Source organism: Staurois parvus, unplaced genomic scaffold, assembly GCF_062004578.1.
Source record: "Staurois parvus isolate SC_StPar_1 unplaced genomic scaffold, SC_StPar_1.0 ptg001021l, whole genome shotgun sequence".
Taxonomy (NCBI): domain Eukaryota; kingdom Metazoa; phylum Chordata; class Amphibia; order Anura; family Ranidae; genus Staurois; species Staurois parvus.
The window spans coordinates 285,001-305,064 of NW_028318817.1; the positions used below are offsets into that span (position 1 = coordinate 285,001).

Consider the following 20,064-nt stretch of genomic DNA (forward strand, 5'->3'; position numbering starts at 1 on the left):
TAGGACCTCCATGATTTGTAAGGACGGCACCAAGTCTTCCAGGCATGGAATGAACAAGTTGGCGACAATACAACATCGATCTTTCTTCATTCATCAAGAACGACCTCTTTTAGAGCCTGGATGATGGATGGAGAGCGATGCTCAGCTTGTCTCTTCAGAATTCCCCATAGGTGTTCGATTGGGTTCAGATCAGGAGACATACTTGGCCACCGATTCCCTTTCACCCAATTCTTCTTCAGAAATACAACAGTGGCCTTAGATGTGTGTTTTGGATCGTTGTCATGTTGGAAAAGTGCACAATAAACAAGGATATGGAGTGATGGTAACATCTTCACTTTCAACATACAGCAGTCCATCTGTGAATTCATGACACCATCAATGAAATGCAGCTCCCCGACACAAGCAGCATTCATGTTGCCCCACAGAAGGGGCAACACTGCCACCACCATGTTTCACAGTACGAACCATGCATTTTTCTTTGTACTCCTCACCTTTGGTACGCCATACAGTTTTGAAGCCATCAGTTCCAAATAAAATTTATCTCGGTCTTATCACTCCAGAGTAGAGTCCCAGTAGTCTTCTTTTTCCAGCATGGGCCCTGACACATTCTAGGCGCTTTTTTGTGCATGGGTTTTAGGAGAGGCTTCCTTCGTGGACAACACCCAGGCATGCCATTCCTCTGCAGTGTACGCCATATTGTGTCACAGGAAACAATCACCCCAGTTTGGCTTTCTACTTCTTTAGCTAACTGCAGTGAACTTTTCTTCAACCCTTCTCATCAGAAGACGCTCCTGTCAAGGTGTTAACTTCCGTGGAAGGCCTAGAAGTCTCTGTGAGATGGTTGCAGTTACATCTTTGTTAAATCTTTGTATCACTTTTGCTACAGTATTCTGACTGATAAAGTAAAGCTTTGCTGATCTTCTTGTAGCCTTCACCTTTCTTGTGTAAAGAAATTATTTTCTCAGGGCTTATGACAAGATTTCTCTTCCATGTGGTGTCATTGCTGACAGCACGAAATGGGAGGGGTTTTCTTTGTTAGGCCCCTTTCACACGGGCGTTCCGTATGTCCGTTTTTCATCTGTCCATTTACGGATGTTTGGATGGTGCTTCACAGTACATACGGACAATGACCCAAAACACACTGCAAAAGCAACCCAGGAGCTTTTGAAGGAAAAGAAGTGTAATATTCCGCAATGGCCGAATCAATCACCTGATCTCAACCCAATTGAGCATGCATTTTACTTGCTGAAGGCAAAACTAAAGGCAGAAAGACCCACAAAGAATAACTGAAGACAGCTGCAGTTAGAGCCTGGCAAAGCATCAGAAAGGAGGAAACCCAGTCTTTGGTCATGTCCATGGGTTCCAGACTTCAGGCAGTCATTGACAGTAAAGAAATCTCAACAAAATATTAAAATTGAATATTTTATTCATGATTATATTCAATTGTCCAATTACTTTTGGTCCCTTGAAAAAGGGGGGGATGGCTACTCTTAAGAGCTGTAATTCCTGAACCCTTCCTGCAATTTGGATGTACATACTCTCAAATTAAACCTGAGAGTGTGAACTTTCAGCCCATATCCAGCATTATATACATATAGCTTGAATATGTTTTGGTAAGTACCTGAAAAAACTAAAATTGTGCCTGTGTCCAAATATATATGGACCTAACTATATATATCTCATAGATGGAAAGATAGATAAATAGATAGAAAGATAGATAATAGACAGAAAGATAGATAGATAGATAGATAGATAGATAAATAGATAGATAGATAGATAGATAGATAGATAATAGATAGATAGATAGATAGATAGATAATAGATAGATAGATAATAGATAGATAGATAATAGATAGATAGATAATAGATAGATAGATAATAGATAGATAGATAATAGATAGATAGATAGATAGATAGATAGATAGATAGATAGATAATAGATAGATAGATAGATAGATAGATAATAGATAGATGATAGATGATAGATGATAGATGATAGATAGATGATAGATAGATAGATAGATAGATAGATAATAGATAGATAGATAGATGATAGATAGATAATAGATAGATAGATAGATAATAGATAGATAGATAGATAATAGATAGATAGATAGATAATAGATAGATAGATAGATAGATAGATAGATAGATAGATAGATAGATAATAGATAGATAGATAGATAGATAGATAGATAGATAGATAATAGATAGATAGATAGATAGATAGATAGATAATAGATAGATAGATAGATAGAGCATTCATGGGACATGTTAGCAAAAAAAACAACAAAAAAACAAATTAGACAAACATTAGTTCAACTTGTGATAGCATCAGTTAAACTTATTTCACCTTCAGCAACATATCAGAGCTGGGCCTGTCCTGTGGGATCTTCTGAAGACACGAATCCACAAAGTTCCGGAAATATTCAGACCTGCACAATAGAGATCTTTAATAAGCAGTCAGCTACAGCAATTAAAAGGACATTCCATTTTAAGAGGATTTCAACTAGTTAAAGGATAAGTGCACATTTACACAAAGTGATTTACAGCTCTATAGTCTTCTTTGGGACTGTGTCCCAGGGTGGAAGCAATCATAGACAGTCTCCCATAGTAGTCCGAGGGGCTGTAATGCACGGGCCGTTTCATTAAGACATGCTGAGATGGATGTAAACAAACACGGGAGGCTGCTGCCGTCAGATTAAAGTACGCATGTGTGGAGGGGGAGGGTGGGTTGCATAGGGTCAATTTGAAGCAAAGATCAGCTAAGGCATCCTCCATGCGTTTCACGTTTCCTTGAAGTAGAAGGTATAACCTCTAACATTGGCATCATCAGCATAGCTCTTCTAATGGAGAGAATGATGAGTCAGGTGCACCTTTCCCTGTGTATGAATTGAACAAATAGCTGGCCAGATTCTACTCACCAGTGATTGGACTGCAGCACAGGAGATTCGTTCTGAGCGATGTGATATAAGGCACTCATAGCATTCATATTAAAAAGCGGGGGCTTTCCTCTCCGCTACAAAAGAGAAAGAATGAAATGACAACTTTGTTAGCAATGTCAAAATAAAAAAAAAATAAAAAAAAAAAGCCCATACCATGACGAGAGCATGAAAGACTTTGGGCCAAATGTACGAACTGGAAAGACATCAGAAAAGCCAGTTCTTACATTTGTCCCATATTTATGTAGGAGCAGAAAATTACGCAGCAGTAAAATGTGAGGTGCAAGACTTCAACATGCTGCAACATCAGCACAGCTGTCAATTGAGCCTCACACTTCATATGTGCATATGCATGCTAGGAATTGGGAGCTTTTGGATCATGTATGTGACGGCCAATCGTAGCAGTTACATGATCGGAATGCCCGCCTTCTGGCTTTTAGATCCTCTAAGTGCCGGGAGGCAGCAGCGGAAAGTGTTTAACCCCTTGGCGCCAGCGCCTCCCAGCCCTTTAAGGTATTCAGAAGCCGGGAGGTGGGGCGAGGTTTTAGGGTCATGTGACTGCCGTGATGTGACCGTCACATGATCGGGAAAGGTCCCGATCGAAAGAGGAGATAGGGACCTTTCCGTGAGTACCGGAAATGTGTGCTGGGAGCGCGCAGGGCTTGCGCTCTCAGCACATTTTTTTAATTGCACACAAATGTGCGGCCGCTCGGCGTCTAGGCCCAGATGCCGGGAGGCTGCACATTTGTGTGTGGCCGGCGTGAAGAGGTTAAGATAAAAGGAAAAATATTTCAAAGTGCCACAAGCAGAATTCTACAGCAGCTACCAAGGACTCAATCACACAGGGTGTGCTGATGCACAGTGGCTAAATGGTTAGCACTTTCGCCTGGTAGTGCTGGGGTCGTTGGTTCGAATCCCAGTCACGGCACCACCTGCCTGGAGTTTGCATGTTCTCCCTGTGCCTGCGTGGGTTTCCTCCGGGTACTCCGGTTTCCTCCCACACGCCAAAGACATGCTGGTAGGTTAATTGACTCCTGTCTACATTGTCCCTAGTATGTGTATGTATGAATGTGAGTTAGGGACCTTAGATTGTACGCCCCTTGAGGGTTAGGGACTGATGTGACTGTACAATATATGTGTAAAGCACTGCGTAAATGGACGGCGCTATATAAGTACCTGAAATACAAATAAATAAATACACTGGGGGTGCACAGGGGTTCAGTGCATCCAGTTAAAGTCATGTCTTTTGGGACACACCCGGCTGCATGAGCACAGCCACTGCTCTTAATTTGACATCCGTGAGGGCAGACGGTGTGCATTCAGGGGCCAAGCACCCGCATGGATTTCAAATTAGGAGCAGTGGCTGTGCCCATGCAGCTGCTGCATCCCAAAAGACATGTAAGGGACTGGCTGCACAAGGGTGCACGGGGTACACATTGATATGCACTGTGTGAACGAGGCCTGAATGCTAAAAAAACAGTTTTATCCAGAGAAAGCCTTTCTTCTGGATACTCCACGGCACAAATTGCCGTTTCTACATAAGGAAAGATAGTCTTTATCTGCACGCCAGTAAGTATACTTCATCAAAGTGAATAATCCCAATAATCACAAACTGTTTCTCCCTTTTTTCCCCCCTACTGAAAATTGAAGGGCAGAATCTGATAACTGCTCATTAGCAGCAATAGTAACGAGAGAATTCAAGAGCCAGTCAGTCCAATCCATAAGCATCAATATGCAGGGGTTTGGAGTGCCATTAAAAATAGTCAAAGCTTTTTTTAGATGAAGAATTCCTTCATTGGTAACAAATGGAAAAATGGCCAACGACTTCTAGGGGCTCAAAGAAAGGATTTCCATGCCGTGTGCAATCAGAAGACCAGTGCTGAATAGAGCAAAGGACTGAGTGCTTAACCCCCCCGCCTACCGGGCACTTATACCCCCTTCCTGCCCAGGCAATTTTCAGCTTTCAGTGTTGTCGCACTTTGAGTCACAATTGCACGGCCGTGCAAAACACTGTACCCATATGAAAGGTTTATCATTTTTTTCACACAAATAGAGCTTTCTTTCGGTGGTATGTACTCGCCACTGGGTGTTTTATTTTTTGCTTTATAACAAAAAAAAAAAAAAGAGAAAAAATTAAAAAAAAAAAAAAAAAGTTTTCTTTTTTCTATTATAAAATTTTGCCAACAGGTACATTTTTCGCTTTTACTGATGTGCTTTGATGAGGCTGCACTGATAGGCAGCCCCGATGAGCTGGCAGTGATATGCAACGATGGGCACTGATAGGCAGCACTGATATGCAACAATGAGTGGCACTGCTGGGCACTGATCATCAGTGCCCTGATGATTGGTGCCGATCCGTCCTCTGACAATTGCCGGTTATCGGCAGCACTTTCCTCAGGCTGTGACACCGTGAGGAAAGTGCAGCCGATAACCGGCAACTGCATTTACTGGTGATCTGCTCTGTCATTGGACACAGCTGATCACGTGGTAAAAGGCCATGTCATAGGACACAGCGATCACAGGGATTGCCAGGGAGCGCGGGAGGGGCCCTTCTAGAACTGGCCGGCCGCCGTGAAGCTGTTCATTCGGCTATCTGCGGTCGGCAAGTGGGTAAAGTGGTGTTAAAGACAGAAGTTTTTTTTTACCTTTGTGTATTCTGTGCATGAAGATAAGAAAACCTTCTGTGTGTTACACCCCCACAGCCCCCCCTAATACTCACCTGAGTCCCCCCTCAATCCACTGATCTGCACAAGAGCCTTGGCTGTCCTCTGACCCTCTGCTCATTGGCTGAGACAGCAGCAGGAATCACTGGCTCCCACTGCTGTCAATCACAGGTGATGAGGGAGCGGGTGGACACAGAGCCAGGCTCGAGAGTGATCACACACCAGTGCTCCCATAGCAGAGAGCAGGTAAGTATAGCTTTTTTTTTTTTTTTTTTTAAGCTAAACCTTAAAATACCACTTTAAGTTAAAAAAGAAAAAAAAAATGGCTAGAATACACCTGCTCAACGCCTACTCCGCAGAGCCCGAGGAAGGAGTTGCTTTAAATCTCCTGAAGTATTCTGGCTTTACATGGGTTACCTATAAAGGAATGCATTCTTCATGTATGGGTGCACATCACCCAATAATTACTGAGGTTACACTGTTGAAGGTTCTAAATCCTGGGCTGGTCCCTATATGAGAGGAGCTGACTCTGGGGAAAAAAACCCCCAAAAAACTGATCCCTACTTGTTCAAAATTGGGAGCAAACCGTTACACACAGGACACCAGCGCCAGTCTGCATATCTACTAATACAATCCAGGATTTGGCATTTTTCTGATTCCAGCTCCCCCCACCCTGGGAGGAGAGTCAAAAGATTAAAATATCCAAAATCATACTCACCTAACTCAATGCTGGTGATCCCAAGAGACCAGACATCCACCTTTCCATCATACTGCCCCTCATCCATAGCCAGAATCACCTCTGGAGCCATCCTGCAGAAGATGAAAAAACCATCACGGTAGAAACATTTGACAAAAAAGATTGTTTTTATTAAAGGATCTGTTCACTTTTACCAACGTTACACCCATATTTAAGATGCCACACATTTGTAATCCGCAGCCCCCTCACCCCCAGAGCCATTTCCCCTGTGACAGCGGACAGGAGATCTTCTTCTGCAGCCGCTGCCACAATTTAAAAAAGGCTCCACCCACATAGCCATGTCAATTTGTCATACAGATCTATGACTGAAATATTGAGTATGGTTTGGAGGTATCCCGTAAGCATGTTATTGAAATCAATTGTGTGTCTGTAATGTTGGCCTTTCAGCCGCACACAAATATCCTCTTCCCAACGCACAGTATTTGTTACCATTTTTTTTGTATTGCTGTACATCTCTTGTGGCAGTGCCTGGTTCTCTACGCCCCAATACCAAGATTGGTCTCCCACAGACTCAGGGGTTCAGAGCAGTGGCATCCCTAGGGGAGTGCGGGGCAGGGGGGTGTGGCCGCTCTGGGTGACACCATCACATGGGGTGCAGGAGCAGGATGCCGGCACAGTGACAGCTGCCCCCTCCCCGGTGTAGCAGTAAAATGAGTATCCCCTGAAGCAACTGCGCATGTGCCAGTTTCAGGCTGAAGAAGCCGATCGTCGGCTATGTGCTAAAGTTGAAGATCGGCTTCTTCGGCCTGAAACCGGCACATGCGCAGTTGCTTCAGGGGATACATATCTTCAAGGGATACTCATTTTACCACTACACCGGCACCGCTCCTTCCTCTCTGGAGGGGTGACACCATGTGTTACCGCACCGGGTGACACCATACCCTAGGGACACCTCTGGTTCATCTATCACTGAATAAACTACAAGTACCATCCGCCACTATAGCAGATGGACTAGTAGTTCTCAATAGACTACGAATACAGAATACAATGATCTGCATCCTCACAGTCCATTGACACCTCCTGCAGCTTAGTATGGAAGTACGGGCAGACAGCTGTAGGCAGGGTCTTAAAGAGCCTAACATTGCACCAGCCATCTATTCATCACAGGTTGCAATGCTTTGCAGGATCCTATGTAAAAAAAATTAATTAAAAAAAATGCACATTTTGTACCTTAAATAGTTTTTTTTGCCAAAAGTGAGCCTTTAATTCCCCTGCCCCTCATATTTGATATCAGCTCTCCCGTTAGCCAGCAGGCAGTGGCAGATTTCCCCAGCCCTCTACATATCAGGTCCAGGAGATCGATCTATTGCGCTAGATGTTCTACTTACCAGTATGGCGTCCCCACAAAGGAATTGGCTGGAGCTACTATGGAAGCAGAGCCAAAATCCCCAAGCTTTACCAGGCCTGGCTCTGTCAGGAGAATGTTCCCAGCCTTCACATCTCTGTATGAGACAAAAGGTGAACAGTGTAAAAAAAATAAACAAACTGTATAGGGTTTGAGGAGGTAAAAACCAGCAGTAATGACTGACCTATGTATCATGTTGTGGTTATGGAGGTAGGCCAGGCCTTGGAGTGCACCGTGGGTAATAGCAGCAATCTCCACTTCCTGGAGGGGTTTCTTGTGCACTGCAGATACATCAAGGAGGACGTCACGAGACAAGCGCTCTCAGGTGTATAAAAACTCAAGGCATGGGAGATGGAGAACTTACAGTAAAACCCAAACTTTACATTTTGGATAGTAACCTATTGATTATATTGGACTGGTCCCTGCATTACCACAGCAATTACATATAGACAAACAGTAACAATGTATTGCAGAGGACTTTAACCACTTCCAGTCCGGACACTTTCCCCCCCCTTCCAGTCCGGACACTTTAACCACTTCCAGTCCGGACACTTTAACCACTTCCAGTCCGGACACTTCCCCCCCCCCTTCCAGTCCGGACACTTCCCCCCCCCCCCCCCTTCCAGTCCGGACGCTTTCCCCCCCTTCCAGTCCGGACGCTTTCCCCCCTTCCAGTCCAGACGCTTTCCCCCCCTTCCAGTCCAGACACTTTCCCCCCCTTCCAGTCCAGACACTTTCCCCCCCTTCCAGTCCGGACACTTTCCCCCCCTTCCAGTCCGGACACTTTCCCCCCCTTCCAGTCCGGACACTTTCCCCCCCTTCCAGTCCGGACACTTTCCCCCCCTTCCAGTCCAGACACTTTCACCCCCTTCCAGTCCAGACACTTTCACCCCCTTCCAGTCCAGACACTTTCACCCCCCTTCCAGTCCAGACACTTTCACCCCCTTCCAGTCCAGACACTTTCACCCCTTCCAGTCCAGACACTTTCACCCCTTCCAGTCCAGACACTTTCCTTCACATCCTCCCCCCCCCCCCCTTCCAGTCCGGACACTTCCCCCCCCCCCCCCTTCCAGTCCGGACACTTTCCCCCCCTTCCAGTCCGGACACTTTCCCCCCTTCCAGTCCAGACACTTTCCCCCCCTTCCAGTCCAGACACTTTCACCCCCTTCCAGTCCAGACACTTTCACCCCCTTCCAGTCCAGACACTTTCACCCCCTTCCAGTCCCAGACACTTTCCCCCTTCCAGTCCAGACACTTTCCCCCCTTCCAGTCCAGACACTTTCACCCCCTTCCAGTCCAGACACTTTCACCCCCTTCCAGTCCAGACACTTTTCACCCCCTTCCAGTCAGACACTTCACCCCCTTCCAGTCCAGACACTTTCACCCCTTCCAGTCCAGACACTTTCACCCCCTTCCAGTCCAGACACTTTCACCCTTTTCCAGTCCAGACACTTCACCCCTTCCAGTCCGGACACTTCCCCCCCCCCCCTTCCAGTCCGGACACTTCCCCCCCCCCCCCCTTCCAGTCCGGACACTTTCCCCCCTTCCAGTCCGGACGCTTTCCCCCCCTTCCAGTCCGGACGCTTTCCCCCCCTTCCAGTCCGGACGCTTTCCCCCCCTTCCAGTCCGGACGCTTTCCCCCCCTTCCAGTCCGGACGCTTTCCCCCCTTCCAGTCCGGACGCTTTCCCCCTTCCAGTCCAGACACTTTCCCCCCCTTCCAGTCCAGACACTTTCCCCCCTTTCCAGTCCAGACACTTTCCCCCCTTCCAGTCCAGACACTTTCCCTCCCCTTCCAGTCCAGACACTTTCCCCCCCTTCCAGTCCAGACACTTTCCCCCCTTCCAGTCCAGACACTTTCCCCCCCTTCCAGTCCAGACACTTTCCCCCCTTCCAGTCCGGACACTTTCCCCCCCCTTCCAGTCCGGACACTTTTACCACCTTCCAGTCCGGACACTTTCCCCCCCTGCCTGCCTCCAGACACTTTCCCCCCCCTTCCAGTCCAGACACTTTCACCTTTTCCAGTCCGGACACTTTTACCCCCTTCCAGTCCAGACACTTTCACCCCTTCCAGTCCAGACACTTTCACCCCCTTCCAGTCCAGACACTTTCACCCCCTTCCAGTCCAGACACTTTCACCCCCTTCCAGTCCAGACACTTTCACCCCCTTCCAGTCAGACACTTTCACCCCCTTCCAGTCCAGACACTTTCACCCCCTTCCAGTCCAGACACTTTCACCCCCTTCCAGTCCAGACACTTTCACCCCCTTCCAGTCCAGACACTTTCACCCCCTTCCAGTCCAGACACTTTCACCCCCTTCCAGTCCAGACACTTTCACCCTTTTCCAGTCCAGACACTTTCACCCCCTTCCAGTCAGACACTTTCACCCCCTTCCTGTCCAGGCCAATTTTCAGCTTTCAGTGCTGTCACACTTTGAATGACAATTGCACAGTCATGCAACACCAAATGATTTTTTAGCATTTTTTTTGAGATAGATAAAACTTTATTTTGGTGGTATTTATTCACCACTGGGATTTTTATTTTTTGCTATATAAATGAAAAATCCAAACATTTTGAAAAAAAAACTGTTTTTCTAATAAAATTTTGCAAATTAATAATCTTTCATCATAAATCTTGGCCAAAATGTATTCCGCTATCTTTTTAGTAAAAAAAAAAATTAAAAACAAAAAAAACAAAAAATTAGTTTATAACCCAAAATTTTAATTTTTCAAAACTTATTTTTCTTTTTTTTTACTCTTTTATACTATTATTTATGTTTTGTTTTTGTAACATACTGTCACCTTAGCAGTACAGTGTCACAATAGTGACACTGTACTACTTGTGGAGGGTGGTGGGGGTTTGATTATTTATTTTTTTACACTGATTGCTTTTACACCCATAAAGGCTGTAAAAGCAATAATTTCTCCTCTCTGGCTGCATTCTTGTAGCCATTGAGAAATACTGTGAGAGCTGTGATTGGTCATAGCTTGTCACATGGTACAAGGCTGTTGTGAATAGTCACAGATTTCACATGTAGTACGCAATGTCAGGAAGTGACATCTTGCTTACCACTATTCATGTGATCACTGATTGGCCAATCAGTGATCACACGATCGGGACCTCCCGCTTCGGAACTGCTCCCATCAGGGCCATTTATGTACATGGGGCTGGACGGGAAGTGGTTAAAAGGTGCCATAGTAACAGCAGGACAAATGCATCAAACAACTAGAAGTTATTTTATAAAGCTTACATTTTCATTTAAAATACTGCAAGACATTCATGACCGCTTATGTAGATGCTGCAACGCACAAGGTTAGATCTCTCATAAAAATGGAGAACACCCCCAAAACACCAGACCCCCTCTAGCACAGAATCTGTGTGGTTTTGTTACATATGCACATGAGTATTACACGATAGGCATAACATATTCTGACCACTGACAGGGAAAGTGAATAACATTGATTATCTCGTTACAATGGCATCTGAAAGTGGGTGGGATATATTAGGCAGCAAGTGAACATGTTCTCCCTGAAGTTGATGTGTTGAAAACAGAAAAAATGGGAACGCATAAGAATATGAGCGGCTTTGTCAAAGGCAACATTGTAATGGGCAGATGACTGGATTAGAGGAACTCCAAAACTGCAGCTCTTGTGGGATGTTCCCGGTCTGCAGTAGGCAGGACCCACCAAAAGTGGTCCAAGGAAGGAAAGCGGCATCGGGTCATGAGCAGCCAAGGCTCATTGAATGCAGTGAGGAGAAATGCTGGCCAGTGAAGTCGGATCCAACAGAAGAGCTACTGTAGCTCAAATTGCTGAAAAATGTTATGCTGGTTTCCCATAAAAAGGTGTCAGTACACACAGTGCATCACAATTTGTTGTGTATGAGGATGCGTAGCTGCAGACCGCTCTGGGTGCCCATGTGGACCACAGTCAAAAGTGGTCACAGGTGAGCATTAGAACTGGACAACAGAGCAATGAAAAGGTGTCTTCAAGGTGTTGATTTTGCCTCCGAATTTCTCCAGATCCCAATCCAATTGAGAATCTGTGGGATGTAGAGACCCCACCACACAACTTACAGGACCCTAAAGGATCTGCTTTTGACAACTTAATGCCAGACACCACATACCTTCAGAGGTTTAGTGGCATTCATGCCTTGCCAGGCCAGAGCTGTTTTGGTGGCAAAAAGGGAACCTACTTAATATTAGGTGGATGGTCACAATGTTATGGATGATTGGTGTACATCTCCATATGTGCATCCTCAGTTCCCATGAGCAAGCAAACTACACATTATTTCTGCAGTTTACAGATTTCTCATCAGTTTGATTCAATAACAGCTGATTCATGCAATGGGATGGGGTCATTGTAAACGCGTTCCCAAGATATTTATTTCGCACCTTCAAGAGATACAGGTGACATACCTACAATATAGTATTTAGCTTGGGTTATTATAGCAGATAATTGAAATAGTGTGCGCTCTAAATAAATAACCAATAATAAATAAATAATAAATAACCAATAATAAATAAATATATATATAAATGTGACAAATTCATATATTAAAAACCATGAAACAATCCCAAATAGATAATAAAAAATACCAATGTATAATAAATCCTAATTCAAATAAACCTCAAGTGATCACTTAAATAATTAATAAATTAATCTAGTGTCTAGGATCAATGATCAAAGTCATGCTTGTACATAAAAATAAAGTGACCAAGTAATATTGCACCATATGCAAAGTGGAAAAAGTGCTAAAGTGCCAAAATAAGTGCAAAAAACATATCATCAAACTTATTAGAATAATCAATGAAAAAACACAGTCCATCAGGTGAAAAAATAACCATGCTATGTGTGGTGATGAAAATTCGTGGTTGGTGCCAATTAGGATTAGGATTTATTACACATTGGTATTTTTTATTATCTATTTGGGATTGTTTCATGGATTTTAATATATGAATTTGTCACATTTATATATATTTAATTTATTTGGTCACATATATATATATATTTTTTCATTTATATATATATTTATTTATTATTGGTTATTTATTTAGAGCGCCACACTATTTCAATTATTTAGTTCACACTGTATGAGGTATCAGCAGAGGAGTGTTGGCAGCTTAAAATTGGTCCTTTTACCATTTGTAGCGCAGGAGGATTTTTTGATTATTTATTATAGCAGATGACTAAACTGTCAGTTTTTTTATTTTCATGTTGCTGTTTATGTCCAATTGGCGAGATACCCCTTTACTTCCTTTCCCTGAGACACAGCAAGAAGTGAGAGGATCTCTCTAAAACGTGAGGGGAACTCCCCTGTTAGACAGCTTTCAGTGTCCCCTTTGAAAGACATCCTGTTCTTTGGATTTTCAATCACCGTCTGTCAGACAATGGTCAAATACGGAGGTTACATTTACATACACAAAAACTTCAGGTCTAACCCTTTACACACTTGCCGAAAAAAAAAAAAGTTTTGGTTAAACATGTACAGTATCTCCCAGAAGTGAGTCCACCCCTCCCCCGGACTGTATACAATGTATAATATTTAAATATATATACTGTATTTTTCGTTCCATAAGACGCACATTTTTCCCCCCAAAAAAAGGGGGAAAATGTCAGTGCGTCTTATGGAGAGAATGTAAACGGCTGGTCCGGTATTTCTGCCGCCACCATGTCAGAATATCGGGCCAGCCGCTCAGCTCTTCTCTCCTGCAGGACCTTACCTGTTCCTCGCTCCAGCGCAGCAGTCTTCCCACGGCAGCTTCTGTGACAGCCGAGTGCCCACTGCGCATGTGCGAGAAGCGCTGCGCTTGGTGAATGGTCCGGCGTCCTCTGGGACACATGCCAGGTCCCAGAAGGCTCCGGGCCATTCACAAAGCGCAGCGCTTCTCGCACATGTGCAGTGGGCACTCGGCTGTCACAGAAGCCGCCGCGGGAAGAAGAAGGACAACGCCGCGGAAGTGGGAGCGGGTACCTGTCAAATTCAAGTACCCGTTCCCCCTCCCTCCCCAAAGGTCCGCAGTCTCTGGTAAGCTCCTTTACTGTCTGCAGTCTCTGGTCATCTCCTGTACTATGTCTACAGTCTCTGGTCATCTCCTGTACTGTGTCTGCAGTCTCTGGTCATCTCATGTACTGTGTCCGCAGTCTCTGGTCATCTCCTGTACTGTGTCCGCAGTCTCTGGTCATCTCCTGTACTGTGTCCGCAGTCTCTGGTCATCTCCTGTACTGTGTCCGCAGTCTCTGGTCATCTCCTGTACTGTGTCCGCAGTCTCTGGTCATCTCCTGTACTGTGTCCGCAGTCTCTGGTCATCTCCTGTACTGTGTCCGCAGTCTCTGGTCATCTCCTGTACTGTGTCCGCAGTCTCTGGTCATCTCCTGTACTGTGTCCGCAGTCTCTGGTCATCTCCTGTACTGTGTCCGCAGTCTCTGGTCATCTCCTGTACTGTGTCCGCAGTCTCTGGTCATCTCCTGTACTGTGTCCGCAGTCTCTGGTCATCTCCTGTATTATGTCCGCAGTCTCTGGTCATCTCCTGTACTGTGTCCGCAGTCTCTGGTCATCTCCTGTATTATGTCCGCAGTCTCTGGTCATCTCCTGTACTATGTCCGCAGTCTCTGGTCATCTCATGTAGTGTGTCCGCAGTCTCTGGTCATCCCCTGCAGTGTCTGCAGTCTCCGGTCATCTCCTGTACTATGTCCGCAGTCTCCGGTCATCTCCTGTACTGTGTCCGCAGTCTCTGGTCATCTCCTGTACCGTGTCCGCAGTCTCTGGTCATCTCCTGTACCGTGTCCGCAGTCTCTGGTCATCTCCTGTACCGTGTCCGCAGTCTCTGGTCATCTCCTGTATTATGTCCGCAGTCTCTGGTCATCTCCTGTACTGTGTCCGCAGTCTCTGGTCATCTCATGTAGTGTGTCCGCAGTCTCTGGTCATCCCCTGCAGTGTCTGCAGTCTCTGGTCATCTCATGTAGTGTGTCCGCAGTCTCTGGTCATCCCCTGCAGTGTCCGCAGTCTCTGGTCATCTCCTGTACCGTGTCCGCAGTCTCTGGTCATCTCCTGTACCGTGTCCGCAGTCTCTGGTCATCTCCTGTACCGTGTCCGCAGTCTCTGGTCATCTCCTGTACCGTGTCCGCAGTCTCTGGTCATCTCCTGTACCGTGTCCGCAGTCTCTGGTCATCTCCTGTACCGTGTCCGCAGTCTCCGGTCATCTCCTGTACCGTGTCCGCAGTCTCCGGTCATCTCCTGTACCGTGTCCGCAGTCTCCGGTCATCTCCTGTACCGTGTCCGCAGTCTCCGGTCATCTCCTGTACCGTGTCCGCAGTCTCCGGTCATCTCCTGTACCGTGTCCGCAGTCTCCGGTCATCTCCTGTACCGTGTCCGCAGTCTCCGGTCATCTCCTGTACCGTGTCCGCAGTCTCCGGTCATCTCCTGTACCGTGTCCGCAGTCTCCGGTCATCTCCTGTACCGTGTCCGCAGTCTCCGGTCATCTCCTGTACCGTGTCCGCAGTCTCTGGTCATCTCCTGTACCGTGTCCGCAGTCTCTGGTCATCTCCTGTACCGTGTCCGCAGTCTCTGGTCATCTCCTGTACTGTGTCCGCAGTCTCTGGTCATCTCCTGTACTGTGTCCGCAGTCTCTGGTCATCTCCTGTACTATGTCCGCAGTCTCCGGTCATCTCCTGTACTATGTCCGCAGTCTCTGGTCATCTCCTGTACTGTGTCCGCAGTCTCCGGTTATCTCCTGTACTATGTCCGCTGCCTCTGGTCATCCCCTGTACTGTGTCCGCAGTCTCTGGTCATCTCCTGTACTGTGTCCGCTGCCTCTGGTCATCCCCTGTACTGTGTCCGCAGTCTCTGGTCATCTCCTGTACTGTGTCCGCAGTCTCTGGTCATCCCCTGTACTGTGTCCGCAGTCTCTGGTCATCCCCTGTACTGTGTCCGCAGTCTCTGGTCATCCCCTGTACTGTGTCTGCAGTCTCTGGTCATCCCCTGTACTGTGTCCGCAGTCTCTGGTCATCCCCTGTACTGTGTCCGCAGTCCATTGGTTCAGAATATTTTTTTTCTTGTTTTTCTCCTCTAAAACCTAGGTGCGTCTTATGGAGCGAAAAATACGATATATATATATATACACATACACACACAGTATCTCCCAAAAGTGAGTCCCCCCCTCACATTTGTGTCAATCTTTGATTCTCTCTTTTCATGTGACAACACTGAAGAAATGACACTTTGCTACAATGTGACGTAGTCAGTGTACAGCTTGTATAACATGTATTCACACCTATGCGATCTGATTCTGCACATTGCACAGTGTTTTGTGGACCGATGTCAGGGTGTTAACATACACAACCACATCGGTTCGTATGAAAGTGGTTCGATTGTGATGGAATTCGTACTGAAAACACGCAAATTTTGCACCGCGTCAGTGTGAACCAGGGCTAAAAGTATGTCACGTTAAAACAGCCTCATGCACAGAAAAATATCTCCCGACCTGCCAGAAATCCAGTATTTACCCAACTTCCTAATAGCGTTCAACATAGTGCTTCTAAAATCTGAAACCGTGTTGCCAGCCCTGGTGGACTACAGAACACCTCCTCACTTCCATAACATAGGAGGATGTGTTTGGTAGTTCAGTAGGGGAAAAATCAGGCAGGGATGACAACACAACTTGGGATTTCAGTGCAGCAACAATGACAGCTCACTGGAGGAAGTTAGGAGATCACTGGATTTATGACAGGTTAACAGTGGCTAAATGGTTAGCACTTCCGCCTGGCAGTACTCGGGTCGTTTGTTTGAATCCCAGCCACGGCACCTCCTGCCTGGAGTTTGCATGTTTTCCCTGTGCCTGCGTGGGTTTTCTCCGGGTACTCCGGTTTCCTCCCACACTCCAAAGACATGCTGGTAGGTTAATTGGCTCCTGTCTATATTGTCCCTAGTATGTGTATGAATGTGGGTTAGGGACCTTAGATTGTACCCCCCTTGAGGGTTAGGGACTGATGTGAATGTACAATATATATGTAAAGCGCTTCACAAATTGACAGCGATATATAAGTACCTGAAATAAATAATAATAATTTTCTGAACGTGAAGCATTTCATAGGAAATGTGTATGTGCTGCAGGTTTGTATCAGATGTTATGGCTACACTGAGTGCTATCAGACCACATAACTGATTGCTGCCACCAACCATCATAATCATCAAAATCGAGGGAACTATAAAATACCTAGCTGGGATATGACACTCACCCTCCAGGAGATCGGAAGCGGATCCCAGGCAGTACTCCATCACCAGCTGAGGGAGAACAAGACAGAGAGAGTGAGAGGATAAAGTGAGTGGGAAAGAGGGAGAACATAAGCACAAGAGTGAGAGAGACCAACAAAGAGGGAAAAGAGGGAAAAAGAGGAAGATAGCGAGAAAGCAGGGACAAAAGGGCAAGAGCCAGCAGTAATACAAGAGACCCGATATAGAGACAGAGGGCGAGCGCAAGAGAGAGGGCGAGCGCAAGAGAGAGGGCGAGCGCAAGAGAGAGGGCGAGCGCAAGAGAGAGGGTGAGCGCAAGAGAGCACGAGAACGAAAGCACAAGAGCGAGAGAGTGCGAGAACGGGGGAGCACAAGAGCGAGAGAGCGGGAGAACAGGGGGAGCACAAGAGCGCGAGAAAGGGGGAGCACAAGAGCGCGACAACGGGGGAGCACAAGAGCGCGACAACGGGGGAGCACAAGAGCGCGACAACGGGGGAGCACAAGAGCGCGACAACGGGGGAGCACAAGAGCGCGACAACGGGGGAGCACAAGAGCGCGACAACGGGGGAGCACAAGAGCGCGACAACGGGGGAGCACAAGAGCGCGACAACGGGGGAGCACAAGAGCGCGACAACGGGGGAGCACAAGAGCGAGAGAGCGCGAGAACGGGGGAGCACAAGAGCGAGAGAGCGCGAGAACGGGGGAGCACAAGAGCGAGAGAGCGCGAGAACGGGAGCACAAGAGCGAGAGAGCGTGAGAACGGGAGCACAAGAGCGAGAGAGCGCGAGAACGGGAGCACAAGAGCGAGAGAATGGGAGCACAAGAGTGAGAGAGCGCGAGAACGGGAGCACAAGAGCGAGAGAATGGGAGCACAAGAGCGAGAGAACGAGAGCACAAGAGCGAGAGAGCGCGAGAACGAGAGCACAAGAGCGAGAGAGCGCGAGAACGAGAGCACAAGAGTGAGAGAGCGCGAGAACGAGAGCACAAGAGCGAGAGAGCGCGAGAACGAGAGCACAAGAGCGAGAGAGCGCGAGAACGAGAGCACAAGAGCGAGAGAGCGCGAGAACGAGAGCACAAGAGCGAGAGAGCGCGAGAACGAGAGCACAAAAGCGAGAGAGCGCGAGAACGAGAGCACAAGAGCGAGAGAGCGCGAGAACGAGAGCACAAGAGCGAGAGAGCGAGGGCAAGCACAAGAACATAAGTACAGGATGAGAGAGAGTGCAAGAGTGAGGGAGCGAGAGAGATAGAGAGATAGAACAAGAGAATACAGTTAGTAAGGGGTATATCAAACACTTCAGATTCATTCATGTCATCCTATGCAGCTTTCTAGAGGAAATGTAAAGGAAGACTCCGCTCAGCACTACTTATAATCCAAACTGACCACATAACATAACATTCCAAAATGCTATTTCAAAAAACAAAACAACAAAAAGCACTTCCTGTTTCTGGGGTCCCCATGCCTCTAACAGCTACGCATGAGGAAGAATTCATAAAACTAGGGAGCGGTGTGGCTTCTCCTGCATGTCATGGGTGTCAGTGGTGGGGTGAGCGCAGACATGGCATTCACTGGCTCCCGATGATTATACAGCTGAACACACAGATTCACCTCCAGTCTAGTTTGCTTTGCAGCAATAAATATGATCCGGGCAATATATGGAGGCGATAAGGACAGGAGGGGAATTAGAAATGAAAAAGGTCTAAACCATCAATCATGCGGCAGATTCAGTGGCCGGGCACATGACAGAGGGGCTGCTTTAGGCCAGAGGTGAGCGGGTGATGGCCGCGTTGGAGAGAAGAGGGGGCGTTTGGCAGTGACGCGGGCAGCCCGCAGGGGGCCTTTTGTGATGGCTTTTTCTGTATACACAGTGTGCTGTACAGCCTCCCACACAAAGCAATCACAAAAGAGACTCAGCGTTACATGTACCGGAGCCTCGGCACAGACAAGACTCCTTATGTATAGATCTGTGCTGAAAATATACAGGTCTGGCCAGTCTCTATGTACACAGAAGTCCCCGGGAGTCTGAACACCCTGCTATGGGGTCACCAGACAAAAAAAACCCACCTTGCAGTGCCCTCCCCCACATCAAGGGTTAAATGCTCACCAAGCCTGTTCTGTACGGCGTTCACTTTGTACAATGCACGACCAATAGCCCTGCATTGTATGCGAGGACACACCCACAATCATACACGACCAATAGCCCTGCATTGTATGCGAGGACACACCCACAATCCACAATCATGCACGACCAATAGCCCTGCATTGTATGCGAGGACACACCCACAATCCACAATCATGCACGACCAATAGCCCTGCATTGTATGCGAGGACACACCCACAATCCACAATCATGCACGACCAATAGCCCTGCATTGTATGCGAGGACACACCCACAATCCACAATCATGCACGACCAATAGCCCTGCATTGTATGCGAGGACACACCCACAATCCACAATCATACACGACCAATAGCCCTGCATTGTATGCGAGGACACACCCACAATCCACAATCATACACAACCAATAGCCCTGCATTGTATGCGAGGACACACCCACAATCCACAATCATGCACGAGCAATAGCCCTGCATTGTATGCGAGGACACACCCACAATCCACAATCATGCACGACCAATAGCCCTGCATTGTATGCGAGGACACACCCACAATCCACAATCATACACGACCAATAGCCCTGCATTGTATGCGAGGACACACCCACAATCCACAATCATACACGAGCAATAGCCCTGCATTGTATGCGAGGACACACCCACAATCCACAATCACACACGACCAATAGCCCTGCATTGTATGCGAGGACACACCCACAATCCACAATCATACACGACCAATAGCCCTGCATTGTATGCGAGGACACACCCACAATCCACAATCATGCACGACCAATAGCCCTGCATTGTATGCGAGGACACACCCACAATCCACAATCATGCACGAGCAATAGCCCTGCATTGTATGCGAGGACACACCCACAATCCACAATCACGCACGACCAATAGCCCTGCATTGTATGCGAGGACACACCCACAATCCACAATCATACATGACCAATAGCCCTGCATTGTATGCGAGGACACACCCACAATCCACAATCATGCACGACC

At 47.0% G+C, this 20,064-nt stretch overlaps 1 protein-coding gene across 1 annotated transcript in view; it reads right to left on the minus strand.

The window, feature by feature from the left end:
• Positions 1-20,064, minus strand: part of TAOK2 (TAO kinase 2) — a 107,676-nt gene that overhangs the window by 39,792 nt on the left and 47,820 nt on the right. The window contains exons 5-10 of the mRNA XM_089657684.1: positions 16,942-16,987; positions 7,892-7,988; positions 7,691-7,804; positions 6,320-6,415; positions 2,925-3,014; positions 2,354-2,435 (exon numbers count right to left, since the gene is read on the minus strand). Coding sequence (XP_089513810.1) covers positions 2,354-2,435; positions 2,925-3,014; positions 6,320-6,415; positions 7,691-7,804; positions 7,892-7,988; positions 16,942-16,987 — 525 coding nt within the window. The remainder of the gene's footprint in view (positions 1-2,353; positions 2,436-2,924; positions 3,015-6,319; positions 6,416-7,690; positions 7,805-7,891; positions 7,989-16,941; positions 16,988-20,064) is intronic.